Below are 21,871 nucleotides of genomic sequence, written 5' to 3' on the forward strand. Positions count from 1 at the left end.
AAGATGTCTGAGTAATTGTTTGGGATTTTAAAAACAGCCTTTTACATCTTGCCTGTGTATTTCCAGTTACTCTGTTTGCTCATTTCTTTCCCTTTGAGTCTTGGTTATGCTGTTCCCCAGGACACCAACAAATGACACCTCAAGGTGTCCTGTTTGGGTAGGGAAGGGGGTTATTGTGCAGAATGGGCCCACACTCTGTCCAACAAGCAGAGCTAGTGCAGGATGACCAAAGGACAAGACAGAGAGGGAGGAGAACAGGCAGGAACACCTTGGTGGTGGTGGGATTTCAGGTGTCCTCCATGTGTCTCATGGACCCCCAGCCAAACAGGATAATGTTGGGAAAAATCTTACCCTTCACACTATAAGTGTTAATATTTTCTTTTGACAGCCTCACGGAGTCCCAAAGAGCTCCCTTTGAAAAGCAAAGGCATCGTGTCAGAAGGGCTGAGGGAGTGCCCACTGGCTAGGCTAGCCCAAGGCCCCCTGGGCTTTGCTGTTACCTCATCACAATCCACATAGAAAGTCACACTCTGGCTGCCAACGTTGAAGTCAATCCAAAACTCCTCCAGTTTCTCATCCGATGGCTTCTTCGCCTGGGGAGGAAAAGCAGCACTGCTGTTGCCCTAAAAGCCCCACAGCTGCTGTATCAGTCACGTTTTCTTTAGTGAGAGCAAACTGGAAGGCATTACCCTACATAAACATCCATACAGCTTGCAGAAACAAGAGTTCAGATCACGCTGTAAGGTGCCAGCCCACTGCTCACCCAACCACACCCCTGTCAGATGTGCCTCTGCGTCAGCCAGGAGAGCAGAAATGCACAAATGCTCCCATGATTGCACCAGGAAAGAAGCTGTGGAAGCTCTGTTTCTGAGCACTTGAAATAAGCACAAACTGTGGAATCAGCTTCCATCTACATGGGTTTGATTCAATATGACTGTCAGGAATAGTGCCACAGTTTATTCAACAGCAAACCAGTGAAGTAAACTGCAGGATCTGCAACTCTTCTCCAGAGGCATCAGGCTGATCTTGTTTTCTGGCAGTCTGGAAACAGCTCTGCCAGAGGACTCAGTGTTGTCCTGCCCTCCTGTTCCCTTTTAGAACTCTCTTCTGTCATCACCATGAAGAGAAGCATTGCCTCTATCACTTGGCTGATACAACAGCAAAGTCAGCAGCATTAAGTTGGGAGCTAAGTGACAAACAAGCAAAATTTCCAGCTAGAGCAGAAGGTTACACCCTACGCTCCAAGAATTGAGCTCTTCAATGAAAAAGAGGCAGGGAAAACAAACCGTCAGAAATTTACCACAGAAGGCAATATTTCAGCAGCCATAAAACACTGTAAGGAAGGTGCCAGAGCTTTAAGAGCTATTACCTCATTCATGTCAGCAAAAGCAGATATGCAAGGAAATGAGTAGACCCTGGAAGAGAAGCAGACCTCATATGATGTATTCAACATTAGAGTCTGACTTCAAATTACTTTATTTTTAATAAGATTAGTAACCAATCTCATTGTTCAAAGAATCATTTCAAATTTTCTAGAGGTAAATTAAGCTTGGATAAGCTAAAGAATATAGTATTTTAGTAGTGGTGTGTTATCTTAATTGATTTTGCTTTCAAAAGAATCACCATAAAAATCCATAAAATTTCCTTCTTAAAAAAAGGCTTAATTTTACATGTGATGTAAAATAATTTTGTATGTTTAAGCCAACCCCTTTCATAATTCCATTTATTCCCTCTGCAGTGATGATGGCACCAATTTATTCTGTTTGTTCCCAGCTTACCTTCTTTTATCTCCAAGCCTTTCGTTTAGGAGATTAAGAAATTTTCTGCAGTCCTTCAAGACAAATGACACATTTTTTTTTAAATCAGGCTATTTCTCCTTTGCAAAGTTATTCTATTGTGTAGAATAATATTTGCTGTGTAACCCCTACTGCCCAGTTAAAAGCTTTAAGCTGTGGAACACCAAAGACCACTGGGAAAAAACTCTCAATTTACTGCAAAAGGTTAGATTCAACTTAAGACCAGTAAGAACTCAAATATAAACCCTGTAAATTAACTTATTTATGCATTATTTATATTTTTTATTTTACTTTTTATAGGTAAAATAACTTAAAAGTAGGAGATATTTTAACAATGTCTCATTTAATATTTACTATATTAATAAGAAAAAAAAAAGGTAAAACATGCCATTCACAAATAACTTTGTGCATTTATAAAATCAGTTTTGTAGGAACTTCGTGCAAGGACACCCTGACTTAACTCAACCAAAACTAGCCCCTATACACACTTGTCAAGTATGTTGTTTTCAAAATAAGGACCCTCACCGTCTCAAATTCTCGATCCTTGATCTCTTTGAAAGCTTCAGCAAGATACTTATCTTCAAACCAGTGGTGAACAAGGTCATCCCTCCATTTTTTAATCATTAACCTACAAAGTGCTTCTGACAGGGCAACCTGAAGGTCATAATCTGCCGGGTAATCATAAGCACAGGATAAATATCATCCCTCTGGCACATCAGAGGGTTTACAGCATTGCTACTCCTGCCATTTTACACTGCACAGTCACATCCATCCTCCAGCCTCAGTTCCCCCTAGGAGAACAGGGGAGGCTAACAGCCAGGTGTTGGCTCAGGCATCCTCAGCTCTCCCAGCTCAGTGAGACAGAGATATGGAGCACTGCAAACCGCAACACATGAGTGGGAGATGTGCTTAGGAAGGAGATGAGAGCAGAGACTCATCACTAACCCACCAGAATTAGGCTACATTCCATATACCATGGTAATACTCTAGAAAGTGTTATTACTAGGAGTAAACAAAAAAAGGCTTCACTCAAGAGGCCATTAACCTTGTTAGCTAAATTTTGTCTGTATCATGACAAAGCAAATTTAATTTTTTTAAGACTAACAGCCAGCATATTCTGTAAACACACATAAAGCTGATCTAATTACTTTTCTACATAAATCAGTTTAGCCTGCCTGATTAGTCAATATGCATTATTAATATCAACCAGAAAGAGCTAATGCATTGCTGTATTTAACTTTTTTTAATTTATGTTTTGTTAAATCACATTTTACTTGCTTCCCTAAAAATCAACTCTTGACAAAAACCTAAATTATAATTCATCTATAATAAACAAGCAGATGAGGTAAAGGTGGAGAACTTACCACCAACCTCCAGTATAGTTTTTGCAAGGTCTTTCCTGAAACAGCATAATGCCACAAGTTAAAATGGAAATAACTAACTCCTAATGCAGAGAAGGGGGTATTGGGGTACAGAAACCGGAGGGGAAAATCTCTTACGTGAGTGAGCACATCTCCTCAGAGAGAGGGAACTTCTTTCTCTCCTCCCGTGGGAGATTGTCAAGTATAGAGTTGAGGGTCCTCAAGGCCTTTCACCCCCCACAAGAGAAGGGGTAGAAAATGAAGGGAAATAAATCAATAATATAATTTCACATATTTTCATCCAATTACACAAACTTTTGCACAAATATATGCAATTTTCTCCTCCTAGTAAGAATCTTACCTCCAGGTGCAGAGCGCAGCAAAGATTTGCTTCTGTCACTAGGCGCCCTAGTTCAGGCAAAAATAAATTCACTAGTTCTTTTTTCCCTAGAAAAATAATTTGAAAGGTGAAGCTAGAAATGGGTGGTGTCCATATAAAAATAGTTGAAGCAACAACAGTTTGTTATGTTGAAGGAATAAAAACATCTCAGCTGTAAATTCATTTTAAGACAAAGCTTCCAACCATCTAATCCTAGATAGACAGAGGAACTGGTAACTTCTATCTAAAAAAAAATTGCTCCAGATACACTAACTTCTGACCTGAGTAACTATTTAAAGAGGCACAGAAAGGGGATGCTAATTACTAGCCACCAGAGAAAACCTGAATACACAGGTTTTGTCAAAGTCAACAGAGCAAGCCAATAAAGTACTAACCAGAAAATGCTTGTGCCACTCTGCTCCTACTAGAATAGGGTACAATGACAAATAAGCACACATTACCTGACCTACAGTGCAATGCTTCATTTTTACGTGGATTGTGAGGCTGGATGTCTGGTCACAGATATTTTCTGAAAGCACCTGCTCCCCTCTCCACCCCTCATAAAACCAGCCACAGCAGAAAATTTTGCGGCTGAAATTAATGAGACAGACAGACAGACATCCCTCTATTGAGTTCAGAAGGCTGAAGGAGTTACCACATTATTCTGTGAAGATGGTTGCCTTCAGCAAGGGAATGATATCTGAAGCCAGAACAAAGATATGTGCAAGAACAGACTGTCTAGACTGAACCCCTTTCAGAAGCCACTTACTCTGATCAAGTGAAATGCTCGATGCTGACCATTTAAAGAAGATAACAGAAACAGATTTTTTCAGCATGTGCATAGCAAGAAAACAAAGAGAAACAGACAAAAGTTTTGGGCTCCAATATAAACGTTAATGAAAATAAACAGAAGAGAAATCAGCTAGAGAATTTTTAAAAAATACATTGCAGAGAGGAAGAAGTAGGAAGCTGAAGAGAAAAGAGAAAGGTGATAGAGTTCAAGCAGAAATAAGAAATACACTCCTGAGATCAAGATTCACAATATTCAGGAACGGAAGGAAAAAAAATACTGACCTTCATTACTGCATTTGCCAATCACCTGATGGAAAGAGTAAAAGAAGCCTTCATTGGCACAGCACCACCCAAGAACAGCAGTACATAAAGTGTCAAGCTGTTAATGCATGCCTTCCTTATCCCCCAACTTTCAGATGCTAAATAACATAAACCAGTACATACCCACATCAGAATAATCTAAAACACCAGTGCACCCACATCAGAAAAGGCCACCTGATCCAGGTATGTCACATATGGTCACCCTGATCACACAAGATGCAGGGAGGGTAAAGGTAGCCAAGCACCCACTTCCCCCAGGGACTTCAGCAGCACTTGAGAGTGCAGTGCCTACAGGTTCCCTGGAAAACCCACATCATTGTGACATCCTTCTCTTATTTTTATGTGGGCCAATGTGAAAGCATATTTTATGATTATACACTACAGTACTAGATACCACAATGTGTATCTGAAGGGTGTTAAAGTCCCTTGAGGAAAATTAAAAATAATGCCGTAACACAAAACACTTCATCCTCCACAGTGAAAGTATGTGGAAGAAACGTAGCAGGAAGACATAATTCAAAATAAATTCCATTTTTGGGAAAATAAATGGGTATTTTATAATTTCAGAGTGGTTAGTACAGAAAGAAGGAAGCTTGATTTTGCACAAATATCTTTTAGCAGAGCTCCTGAATAGAGCCATAGGTATTGATATGAATTCTGATACACGAAGTGACACAGTTCCAGTACGCTACAGACAACAAGACTGAGAGAAAACAGCTTGGGGGAAAAAATTTAAAAGCATTCTTCCTATTACAAGTGCTACATCACTAGGCCTCTAACACCCTTAAAGTCATGGATATTTAAAGTTGAAAGCTAAATGAGAGTTGTAAGCTAGTTAAATCATTCTTTAGAATTAAATAACTTATTTCAAACAGAGTAGGAACAAATCGCCAGGACCACCTTGGCAAACATGTTTGCACGTTAAGTGCAGCTCAGTGTCAGTAACTTGTGAGTTTTAAAGAGAGCTTTGGCTCACAAGCCTTTATTTACAAAATGCATCAGTATTTCTTGCAAATTTTTCTACAAAAACAAATGCTTCAAGTTAGAAAATGAGAAAGCACTTCTCCCAAGTGTGTCAAATCTCAGCCAGACCCCAGCCTGGAGCACACTCCTAGACACTGCCCACCCACTCCCATCTAGGCTGCTTCCCAGGCTCAGCCCGAGGGCACCAAGTCCATGCAATTATTTCTTTTCTAACAGGGAATTGTTTGTGAACAATAGCTATCTTATCCAATAAAGACAACCCTTCTGTCCCCTTAAAAGAACAAACATACCAATGCAGAATCAAAGAAGTCTTCGAGCAGTAACATCAAAAATTTATTCTCATTTGGGTCGATGATGGTCACAAACACTCTTGCTCTTTCAAACCAAGATACCAGGTAAAAGTTAAAAAAATAAAGAGAGTTAAAAGCTGAGAAGAGGAATTAATCATTCTAAATTATATATGGCTGCAGGAAACCTTACAGAGTTTGTTACTCTTTAAACTTCAGAGTCATGTACTGTGTCAAAAGCTACATGGCTTTAAGGAGTTCAAATTTCGCTAGGAGGACATGAAAAGTGCCATTTCCCCCCTCCCTCCCTAGCCCTCCTTTTATCCTCCTTTTTTGTCCAAGGCACCCACTTGTGATGCTCAGACACAACGCATGCTGCTAGTGGCACCAAAACTACTGTAGACATTTCTAGAGGACATCAACTCACAGCAAAATACTGTAAAATTTTTTCAAGCTTTTTCAATGTAAATATTTTTTTATACTTTATGGTTTTAAACATTGCATAACATCACACACAAATGGTGAATTAGAAATCTATGTTCCACTGAAAGTACAGAGATCAGACTGGAAAAAAATTATTAATTTATCTCCATACAGGAATTGTGAGCAACTGTGTCCCTGACAAACATAACTGCAAGGCAGGAATACAACATTTTGGACTGAGGCTCCTCAGTTAGCTCTTTGCTAACAGAGAGCATGTGTTAGCTATTTCCTAGCACCTGTGTTAGATCCAGGTGTTACTCATCTTCAGCACAATTGCCTTTCTGCTACTACAACTATTACCAGCTGAAATCAATATAGTGCCAGAAGATAAAACACAATTGCAGACTAAATGCATCAAGTTTGCTACATAACTAGAGAGGGACCTTCATAAACAATCTCACTTTTTAAAAGCATAAAAACACAAAGTACTCATCAATTCTATTACTAAAATTTTATTTTAGTAAAATGTATTTTGCTGGAGCATTTAAAATGCATTTAGAAAGTCTAGATCATTTCACTAATGGGACTTATAGAATTTAATGCTTTCCTTCTACTATCACTTTAAAAAAACCCAAAACAACCCAACCCTTTAAATCAGGTAATACATGGAGCCATGAAATTGGCTGCTATACCAAAAGAAATAAAACAGTAAATATTTTTCCCCACTCAGTTCATTATGTATATTTTTAAATATACTAAAAATATTTTAAAATCTATTAAAAAATATTTTGTTTCTGTGCAGCCAACAAGCCATCCTCTAGTTTTCACTTCCTTGGAGTTCTTTTACTGATGCAAACAACCTTAAATCACATTAGTAAATTGCATGCAGTATGTACTCATCTTTGCTACCAGTCCTTGCTCAATAAACAAGCTCTTCCCTTCTTGAAGATCACTTTTAAGGTAGAGCTGAATACATTTCAGCAGCAATGAAACATTCTTGAATTCATTCTTGTCCAGCTCCTACAGAAACACAGAATGCCATGCATCATTAGCCTGCTACCCTGTGAGTTGGCTGTTAAAAGAGTTGAGATTATTTATGGTACTCGCCTTTCTCAGTGCTTTGTCCAGCTGGTTAAAGAGAGAGTCACTGTATTTCTGGGGAAGCTCTACTTCCTTCTCTTGAAGCAGTTCGTCTATTTTTTGAAAGCCCTTCCCTTTAAAGGCATCAATGAGCAATGACTCGAGCTGTAGAGGGAAGGGAAGAAAACAATTAGTGAGTAAAATAAGCAGGCATTGAAACAGGAGCAACACTAATTATGACTTGTAACGCTATTTTAAAAGTTGCAAGTTTCTGTTTATTTGTTTTATATTGCTTGTTTCTCTACTTTCATTTTACTACTACATCCAAAGTGAAACATCAGTCTTAATGTCCAAAAGAGACAGAACCCATGAAACAGAATAATCATCAGAGATACCGAGTAAGGAAAGAGGCAATTTAGTATAGCCAGTTTGTAAGCCCCCAACTATTACAATAATTTCTTCCCACTTACTAAAGAAAAGATTAAGAGGACTACTGCACTTCCCACTTTAAATAAAATTACAAAAAGTTCTGGGTTATGCTATATCCATTTAAGAAATGCACCTTTAAATATATATATATAAAAAATAACAATTTGTAAGATAAAGATAAGGACGTATTTAAAAGATCCTTACGTAGTCTCCTGCTCTGTCTGCCATTTTGCCACTCACATCTCTCTTTCGTTCTTCACTTCTTTCTTCCTATAAAAATAAAAGGAAGAAAAAAATACAGAAAAAAATCCCCTTTCCTTGTCCCCCCCAAAAAAGAAAACCCAACCAACCAAAACAAACCCAAACGACTTTTTCCGCCCCAAAGCTGAAGAGCACTTCCTCATCCCCTCGCTTCCAAAACGCTGGTTTTCCTTCATTATTACCTAAGCTGCAAAACGCCCCCACATCTCTCAACCCGGGGTTTCTGCCGGCCGCGGGCAGTCCCGGGGGTGTCCCCTCGGGGTGTCCCCTCTCCGCTCACCTGGGCCATGGCGCGGGGGCTGCCTCACTCGCTCCCCACGGCCGGAACCCGCTGCTGCCGCTGGGCACAGCGGCGCCCAGGGTGGAGAGTGACCCTCGCCAGCCTTTCCCACAGCTCCGAGCCCTCTCCTTCCCTCAGCAAGCCCTCACTCTACGCCCCAGAAGTGGGGGGAAAAAAAAGCACAAGCAGCCCGGTTCGCAGCCGCCCTAAAAAGCCGCAGCTGTGCGGGACGGGCCCCTCGCACCCCGGTACCGCAGCACGGACAGAGCACTCCAGGGGTGCAAAGGAGGAGCTCAGAGCTTCCCTAGGGGCTGCCCTCGACCAAGGGATGCCGCAGCCGGCGTGTGCTGCTGCTGGGTGGGCTTTATCGTGCTCAGCTGAGGGTTAGCATCAGTAAATTTTGGACCAGAGAGGGTGGGAGCGAATGGGAAAAATAATTGCCAACAGGTGGGATCGTTTAAACGGTGATTGCAGCGCTCGGCGTTCAACGGCTCGGTCTCTGGGCTGTTATGGATTGATTTTTGGTGTGTGAAACAGAAAGAAAAAAAACCTGTCTCCCTCCTTCCTTCCAATAATCTCCCCCCACTCTAAAAAAATCCCAAACAAACAAATAAACCACAAAAACAATAAAAAGAAAAACAAGCTCACGAAACCAAACCAACCAAACAAAAAGCTCCAAACTTCAGACCCCATCGGCCGTTTCTTTCGAAAATAAAAAGGTAACAAAAACCTGTAAATGTTCAATAAGTTAAAATGCGCCTATCAATACAATGGCACCAACACCAACTTTGCATTTTAAACCAGGTGCTATAGAGCACAGGGCGAAGGGGGAATCTGCCAAGTAACACCGATTTCGTTTACGTCCAAAGAGCAGGTTATTCAGCACCTTTGCCTCCCTCCGCAGGCTTTACAAGCTGCGGCCAGCTCCGAGCCACGCTCCAAACCCAAGATCAGGAGCATCCCGGCGGGGCAGAGACGGGTACCCCATTACCCCTCCTCAGCACCCCGGCCACCGGCAGGAGCGGGCGGCAGAGCCGCGCGGATGCCGGGTCAGACTTCCAAACCCAGCTCAAATTTGCCGAGGTCGCGGCCCCCAGTGCTGCGGGGTGGATTCGTGCACAACCCCTACATCCATCCCCCGTCACCCACCTCCAGGTGAGGGTAGCGAACCCCGCCTGTGGCGCGGAGGGGCAGCGCAACTCCTGCCGCACCCAGGACCGTGGCGGGGCTCGGTGATGGTGCTGCCGTTCCGCCCACACCTCGGCGACGCCCCGACGGCATAAAAAAGCGGGAGCCGCCACCCACGGCCGCTGTCTGCCATGAAGCTCACCTGGGACATCAACGACCCCAAACTGCCGCAGGTACCGGGTGGGCGGGGAGGTAGCGATCGGGGAAAGTCTCCGTCCAGATCTAACCCGGAGCTGGGGAACAGCAGAACAAACCTCGCTCTAAGCAAAGCTTTGTTTTATGTCTGCTTTACTTCTCTTTTCACTTTGAGTTGTTTTGTAGTCTTTATGAAGTCGCTTATAACAAAAGTGTGGATTCGATGCTCAGCTTTGCCTACCTGGATATGAACTCCTAGAACAACCAGTGGCTCCATTTGCACAATTTCCTTGTCCCTCCTCCTCCTCATTCAAGAAATGTTGAATTGCAGCTTGAATTGACTGTTTACTAGTATCACCCAAGTTATCTAATTATTTCTTTGGTTTATTGATGCAATACTTTAATGCCAATGAGCACTCCACTTTTGTCCAGTTGTGAGTTCCAAATGCATTTTTTAATTTGCAACTTTATTCATCTTAGAGTTTATTTAAGTTTACAAAGCCCATGCTGTTATGTCTTCATGAATGTCTTAATGCTGTAAATGCTGGTAGCTCCATTCTCTTTGCTGGGATTGCTCCCATATGTGGTACATACGTATGTTAAATACGTACTGCATTATAAATATTTGCAGTTTAAAATCTTCATTCATACCTCTGATAATTACATTTTCATAATGAACTCCTGAAAGATGTGAAATCCCAAAATGAAATGTTTTCTGTTTGTGCCACTATACATGTATTGGAAGTATATTTGCAATGACTAAATTTTTATCTCCTTTTTGGGAAAAGCCTTATTCAAATCATATTAGATGCACTTTAGAAAGGCCATTCCATAGCTAAAACTTCTAGATTCCTGCCTGCCGCTGCATTGTCCCACGACAAGGAGAACTTAATAGCAGTCGTGATCAGGGTGGCTTGTGTCCTATCTGAGCACACTGATCGTACACTGGTCAGTAAATTCTGGGAGTAAGGCTGATGTCTTACAGCTGGTAATTTCCCTATAAAAGGCATACGTATCAGCAGACCGTGCTACAATGGATCATGATGCAAAAGAGGAAAGGAACTTGACTTTCTCTTCAGATATGGAATTTCAGACTATCCTAGCCCTCTTAGAGAGCACTTCTGAACAAGATATTATTTCAATATATCTTTTTCTGCTGCTTTTCTCGTGATAGAAAAAGCTTTCCCCCTGGTGTAATGTGTCTTACAACTAGGCAAAAAATTAGTGATATACTAATAACGTTCTCTTGCCCTTCTCCTTGCTGCCTTGCCCTGCCGCCCCACCTGCGGCGCTGCAGGAGCCCAAGCACTTCGACGCCTTCCAGGAGTGGCCCGATGGCTATGTGCGGCTCATCTACTCGAGCGAGGAGAAGAACGCGCAGCGGCACCTCAGCGGCTGGGCCATGCGCAACACCAACAACCACAACTGCCAGATCCTCAAGAAGTCCTGCCTGGGCGTGGTGCTGTGCGCCCGGAGCTGTGCCCTGCCCGGCGGGGCCAGGCTGCAGCTCCGCCCCGCCATCTGCGACAAGGCTCGGCAGAAGCAACAAAGTGAGAGGCGCCCAGAGAGAGCTGCCGTGCCCAAGGGACCCCGTTTCCTTCATCCGGGCTTGATTTCCGAGCTGGAGTCACTCTTACTTGCGTGCAGGCTAAGGCGCAATTGCAATGACTGATTAATTCCAAATTTCATCAATGTCTGCTTGCAAATATTTAAGGGGCTATGGATTTAAATCCTTTAAATTATTAGCATATACATCTAGCGGGCAGCTCTAGTTCATACCATTTAGTTATGCTTGGTAGTCTATATTGCATTTCCTTGAACAATACATGTTAATCTGAATTTTGGAAAAGTCTGATCATGTTGCTCTTGAGCTCTGTTTACTCTCAGGCAGCATCCTCGTCCTTTACCAATCTCTTCAGCAGTTTCTATCTGTTCACAGAGAAAGCCTGCCCCAACTGTAACTCTGCCCTGGAGCTGATTCCTTGCCGAGGACACAGCGGCTATCCAGTCACAAACTTCTGGAGGCTTGATGGAAAAGCAATATTTTTCCAGGTAGAAAGCAGCTGTATGTGTTTATGCACACTATATAAAAAAATACCTGTAAAGAGAGAGATTTCTTCCTCCCCCCCTTTTATATAACACAGACCATGATGAGCATGACAGAGGTCTAGTCCATGACTGAATTTCTCTTCAGTATGAACATAAGAACAAAACAATAACACTTGGCTACCTCTTTGAAAGCAGTACTTATGGGTTGGCAATATTCAATTTTAACAACAATAAAACCGATAGGTAAAATTCTTCTCTTTACAGAACACAAATATGAACAAAAAGGTTGTCTTGCATCCTGGTGCATATGACAACTGGATCTCTCTAATGTTATTTCCAAATATTTATTTGCTACTAAAATAAATAGGAAAAAAAAAGTCCTACTTAATTCACAATGGCTGAAACATAAAAATTCTACTTCATGTGAAAGTAGTCTTTGAATTTTGAAGGATTTAAAATCCTGACAGAAAAAAGATAAGAATCTTAGCTGAAATTTGAAACTTCATCTTGATTTTTCTTTTCTAGCAACATTGGAACAAAAATGAAAGAAAAAGTTTCTGTTCTATGGGATTACATTTTCTCCTGGATCATTTTTTCCCCTGACTCACACAGCAGTGAATTCTGTTCTACAGTCAGTAAATGGAAGAAAACTGGCCATATTCCCAGATTCTCTCCTATATTATTCTTATTCAAGTGTTGCCTTACAGACATGCAAAACTGGAAGACTTGACTATCAAAAAAGTTGATAAATCCTTGCTTAGAAGTTAATTTCTGCTTGAGAAAGGACAGCGTTTTCAAAGCAATTTTTAGCTTGTATTAGGGACTGTATGTAGCACTGTTCAGACAAATGAGTAAGGAAATGTAGTGTCCATCACTTCATCACATGCCAATGTAACTTTAGTTATGTAGATCTGCATACTCACAGATGTTTCAATAGCAGAGCATCTTCAGAGGTTTTTCCAGGATATAATTTTTGGTCCTGTTCAAGAAGTTGTATTGCTTTAGGAGGATGTTTTTTGTCTTGTGGCATGAAACCTCTTTAAAGCCTACTTATACTATACATATATCTATGTTTATATAAGGCAGAACTGAGATACTGGACTGCAGAAAACCAACCTAACTATGGGGCTTTTTTGGTTTTTCCCCTTGGTTCTAATTATCTACTCCTCAACGTCACAAACTTAGGTAGCACTTTTGCTCCTTTATCCGCTCTGCATTTCTCACTGATTTCTCCCTCACTTTTTCCTTCTACCTACATCCAAATTATTATTTATTGTATTTGTTTATTTTCACAATGAATTTGTCCTTGTTTAGTTTCTCCTTCCTTTTTTCTTGTGCCAAACCACAGACCATGCTGTGAGTAGCCCTCCTGCTACTTAGAGCATTTTCTCTAATCTTAACCCTTTCTAGGTACACACCTAATTCTCAGTTAATCCTAATTTAGGCTAAAGGAGTCCATGACCATCCCCGGCCAGAAAGCAAACTGGAGGCAGAGGCAAGAAGAAGTGCAACTAAGAAGCAAATGTCCTCTTATCACCACTCCCAGAAAAAGAGATCTCTAAATTCAGAGGTAAGTCAAAGTCAGTAGTGAAATAAAAAGGTGACATAAATGAAGACTTCTTTTGTCAATTAAAAAGATGTGATAAGCACATACTGGGGATGGCAGGGCAAAACAAAGCTTTACATCATGCTATTAATATGTGCTAATAACAAAGTAACATCTGTTAATTTGGGGCTGAAACTAGCAATAGCACAAGTATTGAGACATATGTGTGTGGACAGTATTGATTCCTGTATCTTAAACATCTACTTCTCCTTGTCAGGCAGGAAGGTACCCTGAAAGCAGTGGTTACACCAATAACCTACAGAATTTTCACTGCATGGATGGCCCAGAAAGAGTTGGTATCTTCACAGACACCAATTTTTCAATTCCAGCCCAGTCTTACCCTTCACTGCAGAACACAGACCTCTACAAGGCACCTTACGACTCAGCCAGCTTCCAAGAGGACCAGCTATCGCCATACCCTAAATGCCCAAATCCAAGGATCTACATGCCCGTGCCATGCAGCTATGAGTTTGGAGTTCCTACCTTTGTAAGCTCAAGCCCTTACCCAACATTTTACAAAGATCTGCCCAGTCCTGCCATTGATGCAGACCCCCTCAGTCTGAACGGGCCTCACTACAACGCTGTGACCACCCATGACAAAGGCTTTGACAACCCTGGCAGACATTACGGACTGAAACCAGCGTGGGGGAAAAGCGGCAGCGGAGACCGGAGTGACTACGGGCAGATGGCCACAAGTGCTCCCCACGCTTACTGCAGTGGGGACTGTGCCTGCAGGTACAGCCCCAGCCCCGCTCCCGTGGCCCCGCCACTGCAGACCATCATCACCACCACCACCAAGGTGTCCTACCAGGCCTACAAGCCACCCGCGCTGAAGTACAGTGACAACCTCTGCGACGTGAAAAACATCCAGAGCTACACCCACGTGGCAGAAAACATCTCCTCAGGTGCTGTCTATTCAGGGATGAAGATTCAGGAAGACTTTGGGATGATAAAGTCAGCATTGCTCTACCAGCATGACTCCATCCCCACAAAATCCAAACCAGCTGAGGGCATGGAGAGCTATCGGTATGGGTTCCCTCTGGGGAGCAGCTTTGCCGAGCATGAAGGCCAGGCCCTAAGGTTTGAGAGTGCTGAGTATTGACTAAATGGTGCCTAAATGACAAATACCTGCAGATGGGAGAATAGATTATTGTGCTGACTATGTGAGTGCCAAGCCAAGTGGTTTGGGATTTGAGGAGAAATAAAGAAGAAAAACACCAAGACTGCTTTTTCCCAAAGGCATCTTTTCTGGAGCTGTGTGCTGAGTGAATTATATTTTGCATCTAATTTCAAAGAAACCCCACTCAATCTCTAAAATGGCACAAGGAACTGAACCCAAAACACACCTCGGAGAAGGTAATATGGAGGCACAGCTCCTCTGGAAGTCAGCAGCCTCCTCTGACAGCAAGTGCAATCCACTTAGAGCTACAACTCCTGCCTCAAGCTTTGAGAGAAAATGCCCCATCTGTAAGAAAGAAAAGACTAATCAGGTAATGGAAATAAATGAAGGAAGGTGGCTCTAGATTATAGTCAACGGAAGGAAATGTCAGGGAAAGAAAGAAACAACATAAATGTGAAAGCAAGACGATTTGCAGAATAATTCACCTGAATGTTTCATTCACCTGCCATGATCCTTTTGATGAATGGAAAGATCAACTAAGTTTCTCTGAAATGAGAAATGAAAAACCTGAAACCTGAGAAATGAAATTTGCTAAATTCATGTTGCTTTTTGATCCCCTGTATCAAGAGTAGAGACTACTCAGCCTTTCTGTGTAAGAAGGACAACCCAGCACAGCCACACCAGGAACTGATGCCCCGAAACACTCAGCCTGGAGGCAGGAAGGCTCAGGCAACCTCCACCAAGCCTGCTCAGCATCACATGGCTGCCAGAGTTAACTTATGTGGTCCTGAAAACCACTTACAGTGAAATTGGTGTTTGCTTAAAGGGGCCTGGAAAGCTGGTGAGGCCAATTGGTTACTGGTGCAGCATTCTATTGATCCATGAATACAACTGGTCCTGTCTAGGAATGCAACATCCCAGCTGCTTAGTACAGGTCAGTGTTGAATAAACCTTTCCTGGCTGCCTCTGTGCACTCCATCTCCATCAGGTCTCTCTCCCTCTCCCAAAGGACTTTTTTTCTCTGTAAACATAGCTCCCCATGACAGCACTGCTTTGGAAATGAAGCAACCAGCCAACAGAGAGGTTACAAAACAAAATCTCCAAACTGAGCTAATCAATAAATTGTAAAGAAATGCATTCCCAAATTCATCCCTAAAACAACTAATTCTTCTTTAATCTGGAAAGAAGAAAAACCAGAGCAGTGCAGGTTTAAAACTAAAGATATTTTGAAAGCTGCCTAGTATTGGGGAATAGAACCCTCACCCAAAATGTGTGTGCCAAGCAAGGGAGCTAAGTAGACACGGGATTGATCAGGGTAAAAAAAAATTCTTTAGGTACTATTGTTATTGAGTTACCAAGTATCTTTAACTTTTTGAACTCTTTTTTTTTTTACCTCTGTCTTATGTATATTTTTGCTGTGTTTTGAGAAGCAGCATACTACTGTAGTCTTTCAATAAATGTGAAATCACAGTTAAATCAAGGCACCATGTAAAGGAATGTGAGCAGCTGGTTAGTTAGAATTATATGGTTCTATGCACTGAAACTATCATTAAACTGGTAAACAAATTGTATTTTCAAAGAACAGTTAAACAGCTATTTTAAAATAGTTATTTCTGATGTAATGTATTTTCTTTCTTTTTATATTTTTATGAAAACCATGGTTTTTTAAGTGTGTTCAGTCTGAGATGTCAAACTGAGCCCCACAGGAATTTAGTTAATAGCATCCTGTTTCAGCAGTGGATTGGTCAGCATTTTAAAAATTCAAGCCAGACAAGGATGGAATTCACAAAAAGACTAAATTAATTCACCTGCAGCAAGCTTACCTTATCTTTTAGCTTTAGTGTACTTTCTGTATATCTCTCTTAGCTTTTGTTAAACTCTTAGGGTAATTCTTCTACCAAGTGTTTTAAATTACTGATAAGAAGAGATTCAGGTGAACAACATCAATTTGATAATTAGCCCACCTACTTTAAAACTTTTACTAAAGAAAAAAAAAAAAGGTGGTTTGTGAGTTATTACCCAGAAAGACTGATGCAAAATTTTAGAGTTTATGAGTATATAACACTATGCCTGTTTACAGAACTGGGTTTTCTCAGCTGTATGCTAAATCATATCGAGGCATTTGATGTGTAGAATAATAATCAAGGCTTACAGTCCTGTAAGTTTAAAAGGGGGAAAAAGTATAAGAGGGGAATAAGGCAAAACAAAATGACTAAAAAAGCTGGAAAGATTCACTGCAGATGGGAAAATCAAGGAAAATATTCAAGCTGTAAATTGCTCTATTTTATAGTGATTTTAGAGGAGTTAGCCAACCACAAGTCAAGCACAAGTTATTAAAATACTACTAGCTATTAAAACAGACAAGCTGTGGGGGTTGCATGCTGCTTACATTACTGGTATTAAAATTGTCATTGTAGTTGTATGCTTAAATTGTTATGCTATCCAATTAAATATAGTTTTTAAAGCAGAACTTTGTACACCAGTAAAGAAAATGCAGCCAATTGTGTTTAGATGTTACTTTTAGAGTGTGGATTTATTTTATAACAAACATGACAGCTGTTTAAGCACAGTGGAAAGCTATGGTGGTGATTACCTTGCTGCATCATCTGAGAAGTACAACAAATAAAACTGCTCTAAAGGTTATTGCATTCTTTCTTCACCTTGATTCCTCTCATGTACAAGTGTCTGGGATGAGATTAGCTGTATGTTACCTTTTACAGATAAAAAAATCAGATGGAAAAAGTCTAGAGCTGTAGACAGTTTTTCTCTTCAAAATATATAAATGTAAAGGCAATGGGAGCTTCTGTATAAAGAGAAAAAAGAGAGTAAAAAAAAAAGCTGAAATTGAAAGCCTCATTGTAGGTTCATACAGCTGCAGCATTGACTTTAAAAGCATGTTCCTCAGGCAAAGCAGCATCCTGAAACAAGATGGTCCCTGAGTGAGCACCTTCTTTTCCATTAATCATCCCTTTCAAGTATGGTTTCTGGTCCTGCATTGAGCACCTGAGAGGAGCCCTTCACCAGCCTGTACCCTCTACTCTGACAGGCATTTTTGTCTAACAAAATCCAGTTGTAATGGCACAGTCACAGAGGGAGTGGAGGAGAAGATGCTTTCAAATCTCAGCCTCCTGTGACTCTGGCTTCAAATGGGTTATAAGGGCCCTACTGAGGTAAAGCACCACCTGTCCCCGTGCTGAGGATGCCCTTTGTACCAAAACAGCAGCCCCAGAATGGCAAAGGTTAAAAGCCCAAGTGTTTAATGGATGCCTCCAGAGACACAAGGCCCTGTGACAATGTTTTTCACTCCTGTACCCACGAAATGCAAGCATGTGCCACACACCTGACAGGTGCAAATACTTGTGGGCATCACTTCATGGTCACACCTCATGGAGGGCAGACAGAGCCTGGCAAACTGTCCTGCTCCATGACCACCTGTATCCACCCAGCCCTGCTAAAGAACTCCTGTGAGAGTCTGAGCAATCTGCTTAGCCCTTGCTCCTCTCCTGGGACCAGGTTATCTCTGGGCTTTACAAATGTGCTAAATGCTGCAAACAAGGCAGGCAGGAACTTGGCTGTTTTGGGCTTATTGAGCCTGAAGTAGTTGATCTCTTAATTTGGGGGTACAAACTATCACCTCTGCCTTTGCAGAGACAAGCTTTTCCTGAGTTCCGTGAGTGGAAACCAGCAGTGTAACAGAATTGAATACGATTTGAGACTTCTTCCTTCCTGAGGATTTTCTGGGATTTCTTCCAGATTGCTGGCATTTTTCTTAGTATCTTTTGGGGGGAAAGTTGTCTAAAACAACGGAGACAGCTTTCACCAAAGCAGAGCATGTTTCCTGAGAGCCATCACTTAGCAGGATGCACAGTGCAACTCTAGGGATGCATTTAGGAAAATTCATGTCATTCCCACCCTTATCAGTAGAAGCCACATGCAGGCAAAAATGAAGGAGAACTGAGGCATTTGGTGCTGGAGTGGTTCCTCCAAAAACACAGAGTGAAAAATTCCATACCTGTTAAAATCCCTCTACCTGAGAAATAATGAGAGTGGTACACAATGGTTATCCATGCCTGGATTACTGCCCTTAGTGTTCCAGCTGCCTGAAGATAAGTACCTGGCTGTCACTCATGAGCAAAGGGAAGGTGAACCAGGGAGTGTTTATGTAGTGATACACCTGAGATTGTGCAAAATGGAGAGTGCATTTCAGCACAGCACCTCTCCAGGCTTGCAAGAGACCTCATGAGACACAAAGATCAGTGGGATGACACAGGTGCAAGTAAGTATCACAGGGAAACATTGCTAGTTTGGCTCAACCTTATTCAAACAAACAGAAAAATGAAGTTTACACAATCCCTATAAGCTTCAACATGCATGCTGGTACTTGTGATAGTGTTTGGGAGAAGGCAGTTTCAGGTATTTGGCTGGCACTTGAGCATAGCATCAACACCTTCAAGGACCACAACCAAAGGAGGTCCTTTCAACAGAAAATTACTCACTGGGTCTGCATGTGTTGTTTTGTAAAACAAAAGCAGGTGCATAAGGATGTTCTCAGAGGTCCTTTAGCAGGGCTCACAAACATCCTAGGTCTCTGTTCCATCCTGTTGTCTTCCCTTCAGCTTCCTGGTTCATAGCAAGAGCACAGGACAGCATCTCTCTCCTGTCTTTATGACAAAATAAAGTGTTAAGTGACTGGCTTGCAGTGCTTGTACTGCAACCCCACACCATGCTGCAGCCCAGCTCAAACAGTGGCAAGTCCTGTCTACAGCTTTTCTGCCTTCATGTGTGTGAAATGTTGGGGACCATTACAAGAAATACCAATAACTGACAGACAGGAGGTCCTGGTAACAGAATTTAGACTTAAACATTTTTCTTGTGCAAAACTAATACAGGAATTATTTAAACATCAACCCCTTGCCTATGCCAGATCTCATAAGTGGCTGTAATTATACTGGAAATGCCCCAAAGGCAACCAAGAGCATTTTCACCGTGTTCAGCAACATGGACAGTGGGATTGAATGTACTCTCAGCATGGCTGATGGTGACACCGAGCTGCATGGTACAGTCGGTGTGCAGGAGGGAAGGGATGGCATCCACCAGAGGGACCTGGACAGGCTGGAGAGGTGGGACTGTGCAAACCTCGTGGAGTTCAACAAGGCCAAGTGCAAGGTCTCACATGTGGGTTGCAAGGACAAACACAGGCTGGGGGGATATGGCTTGAGAGCAGCCCTGAGGAGAAGGACTTGGGAGTGTTGATTGCTCAGCAAGACCCAGCAGTGTGTGCCTGCAGCCCAGAAAGACAAATGTATCCTGGGCTGCATCCAAAGCAGTGTGGCCAGCAGGCTGGGAGAGGTGACTCTGCCCCTCTGCTCTGATGACAACCCACCTGCAGGGCTGCATCCAGCTCTGGGCCCCCAACATAAGAAGGACATGGAACTGTTGGAGCAAGTCCAGAGGAGGCTACAAAAATGCTCAGAGGGCTGTAGTACCTCTCCTGTGAAGATAGGCTGAGAGAGCTGGGGTTGTTCAGCCTGGAGAGAAAAGGGTTCTGGGCTGACCTTGTAGCATCCTTCCAGTACCTAATGGGGGCCTGCAAGAGAGCTGGAGAAGGACTTTTTACATGGACATGTAGGGGGGATAAGACAAAGGGGAATGGCTGTACACTGAGACAGGGTGGGTTTAGATTAGGTATTAGGCAGAAATTCTTTACTGTGAGGGTGGTGAGGCACTAGAACAAGTTGCCTAGTAAAGCTATGGATGCTTTACTGGAAGTGCTGGAAGTGCTCAAGGCCAGGTTTGGATTAGGCTTGAGACCTCTGGTGTAGCAGAAGGTATCCCTGACCATGGCAGGGAGGTTGGAACTAGATGATTTTTGAGGTTCATTCCAGCCCAAACCATTCTATGATCTCATGAAACTGAGTGGCAGCACCACAGGAAGAGGACAGAGCCCATTCCTGGGAAAGGACAGTCATGGGACAGGGCTAAACTGTTGAGAGAGGAAAGGACACAAGGCCAGGAAGGGGACATCACAGGGTAACTGCTGCATCATTTCCACTGACAGCGGAGAGGTGTTTTCACATATTTAAGGTAGGGACATATCCATGCAGTAGTAATCAAACATATTCTTAGAGGTTAATGCATGCTTAAATTCTTTGCTACGTCCAGTCAGCTCCTGCTGAATCTCTGCCTGAATTCTGCTGTGTGGGTTATGGTTCTTTATGTTTCTTCCTTCTCATGTCCAAGTCTCACCTTTGAACTTCATTTTACCTGGCAGTCACCTCTGATGTTTTATTTCAGTAAAGGAAACATGCATATTTTGTTTCAGAAAATATAATGTTGTTTTCTTGTACTTCCATTTCAGCAAGCTATGTGCAAGCGGTCAAATCCTTTGAATTCCAGAAAACCAATTCCCATAGCCCCATGTTCCACCCAGTTGACTTGAGGTAGAATCAATTAATCTGTCAACAGTTCTTAAATCATCACAAAGTTACCATGCCAATTAATGAAGAGGAGGGAGGGGAAAGAAAAAAAAGGTAAAAAGAAGACAGATTCCCATTTTTGCTCAGCAAGCCTGAGCTGCCAACATGGCGAAGCAGATAGGAATTTGAATTTCTAAAACAATTTTCTGCCTTTCCATCCATGGTGCTTCTAGTAGTTATTGTGTTGAAATGATATCTTCCTTTTCTTGCCCATCACTCTCAAGGAAGTGATTCTCATAGGAAGCTCAAGTGAATGTTGAGAATTGAAGCTTAAAATGAGACTTCCCTTCCAAAAGTGCCTCTGGATCAGACACTAAATATGCCATTTTTATTAACTGTGCCTTCTGTACACCCAAGAGAAATGTAAGAATACAAAGGATCAAGGAGAAAGTTCATTATTATTTTTGTAATAGAAATACATATATTTTAGAATGTATAGAGCACTCAGAGTTTCTCCCTTGCATTAGTATTAGCAACTTGCATTTTAATAAATTGCTTACAATAAATACTTTAAAAAAAATGCTAGGGGGGAAAATCCCTCGGGCTTCACTACAGCTGTGAGTAATACAGGTGGAAATTTCTGTACAAATCCTAAGTACACTGTGGCTTAGCTGGTAGCTTTATTTCTAAGATCATAGAATGGTGTGGATTGGCAGGGGACCTTGAAGATTGTCCAGTTCCAACCCCCTTGCCATGGGCAGGGACACCTTCCACTAGACCAGGATGCTCAGAGTCCCATTCAGCCTGGCTTTGAACACCTCCAGGGATGGGGCATCCACAACTTCCCTGGGCAACCTACCCAGTGCCTAACCAGCATCACAGAAAAGATTTTTTCCCCCTATTATCTAATCTCTTTCCATTTGAAGCCATTTCCCTTTTTCCATGCTCTTGTAAATAGACTCTA

General features: G+C 42.1%; 2 protein-coding genes across 2 annotated transcripts in view; one reads left to right on the forward strand and one right to left on the reverse strand.

The window, feature by feature from the left end:
• Window positions 1–6,029, reverse strand: part of SYCP2L (synaptonemal complex protein 2 like) — a 25,096-nt gene extending 19,067 nt beyond the window's left edge. Inside the window, exons 1-10 of the mRNA XM_074543701.1 lie at window positions 5,924–6,029; window positions 4,611–4,635; window positions 3,519–3,604; window positions 3,296–3,384; window positions 3,161–3,195; window positions 2,322–2,464; window positions 1,779–1,831; window positions 1,370–1,415; window positions 501–593; window positions 352–412 (exon numbers count right to left, since the gene is read on the reverse strand). Coding sequence (XP_074399802.1) covers window positions 352–412; window positions 501–593; window positions 1,370–1,415; window positions 1,779–1,831; window positions 2,322–2,464; window positions 3,161–3,195; window positions 3,296–3,384; window positions 3,519–3,604; window positions 4,611–4,635; window positions 5,924–5,959 — 667 coding nt within the window. The 5' untranslated portion in view covers window positions 5,960–6,029. The remainder of the gene's footprint in view (window positions 1–351; window positions 413–500; window positions 594–1,369; window positions 1,416–1,778; window positions 1,832–2,321; window positions 2,465–3,160; window positions 3,196–3,295; window positions 3,385–3,518; window positions 3,605–4,610; window positions 4,636–5,923) is intronic.
• Window positions 1–16,535, forward strand: part of GCM2 (glial cells missing transcription factor 2) — a 35,614-nt gene extending 19,079 nt beyond the window's left edge. Inside the window, exons 2-6 of the mRNA XM_074543721.1 lie at window positions 389–9,754; window positions 11,014–11,266; window positions 11,656–11,768; window positions 13,210–13,335; window positions 13,589–16,535. Of these exons, the coding sequence (XP_074399822.1) occupies window positions 9,713–9,754; window positions 11,014–11,266; window positions 11,656–11,768; window positions 13,210–13,335; window positions 13,589–14,473 (1,419 nt within the window). The 5' untranslated portion in view covers window positions 389–9,712 and the 3' untranslated portion in view covers window positions 14,474–16,535. The remainder of the gene's footprint in view (window positions 1–388; window positions 9,755–11,013; window positions 11,267–11,655; window positions 11,769–13,209; window positions 13,336–13,588) is intronic.
• Window positions 16,536–21,871: the final 5,336 nt, after the last annotated feature.

Source organism: Zonotrichia albicollis, chromosome 1 (assembly GCF_047830755.1).
Source record: "Zonotrichia albicollis isolate bZonAlb1 chromosome 1, bZonAlb1.hap1, whole genome shotgun sequence".
NCBI classification, from domain to species: Eukaryota; Metazoa; Chordata; class Aves; order Passeriformes; family Passerellidae; genus Zonotrichia; species Zonotrichia albicollis.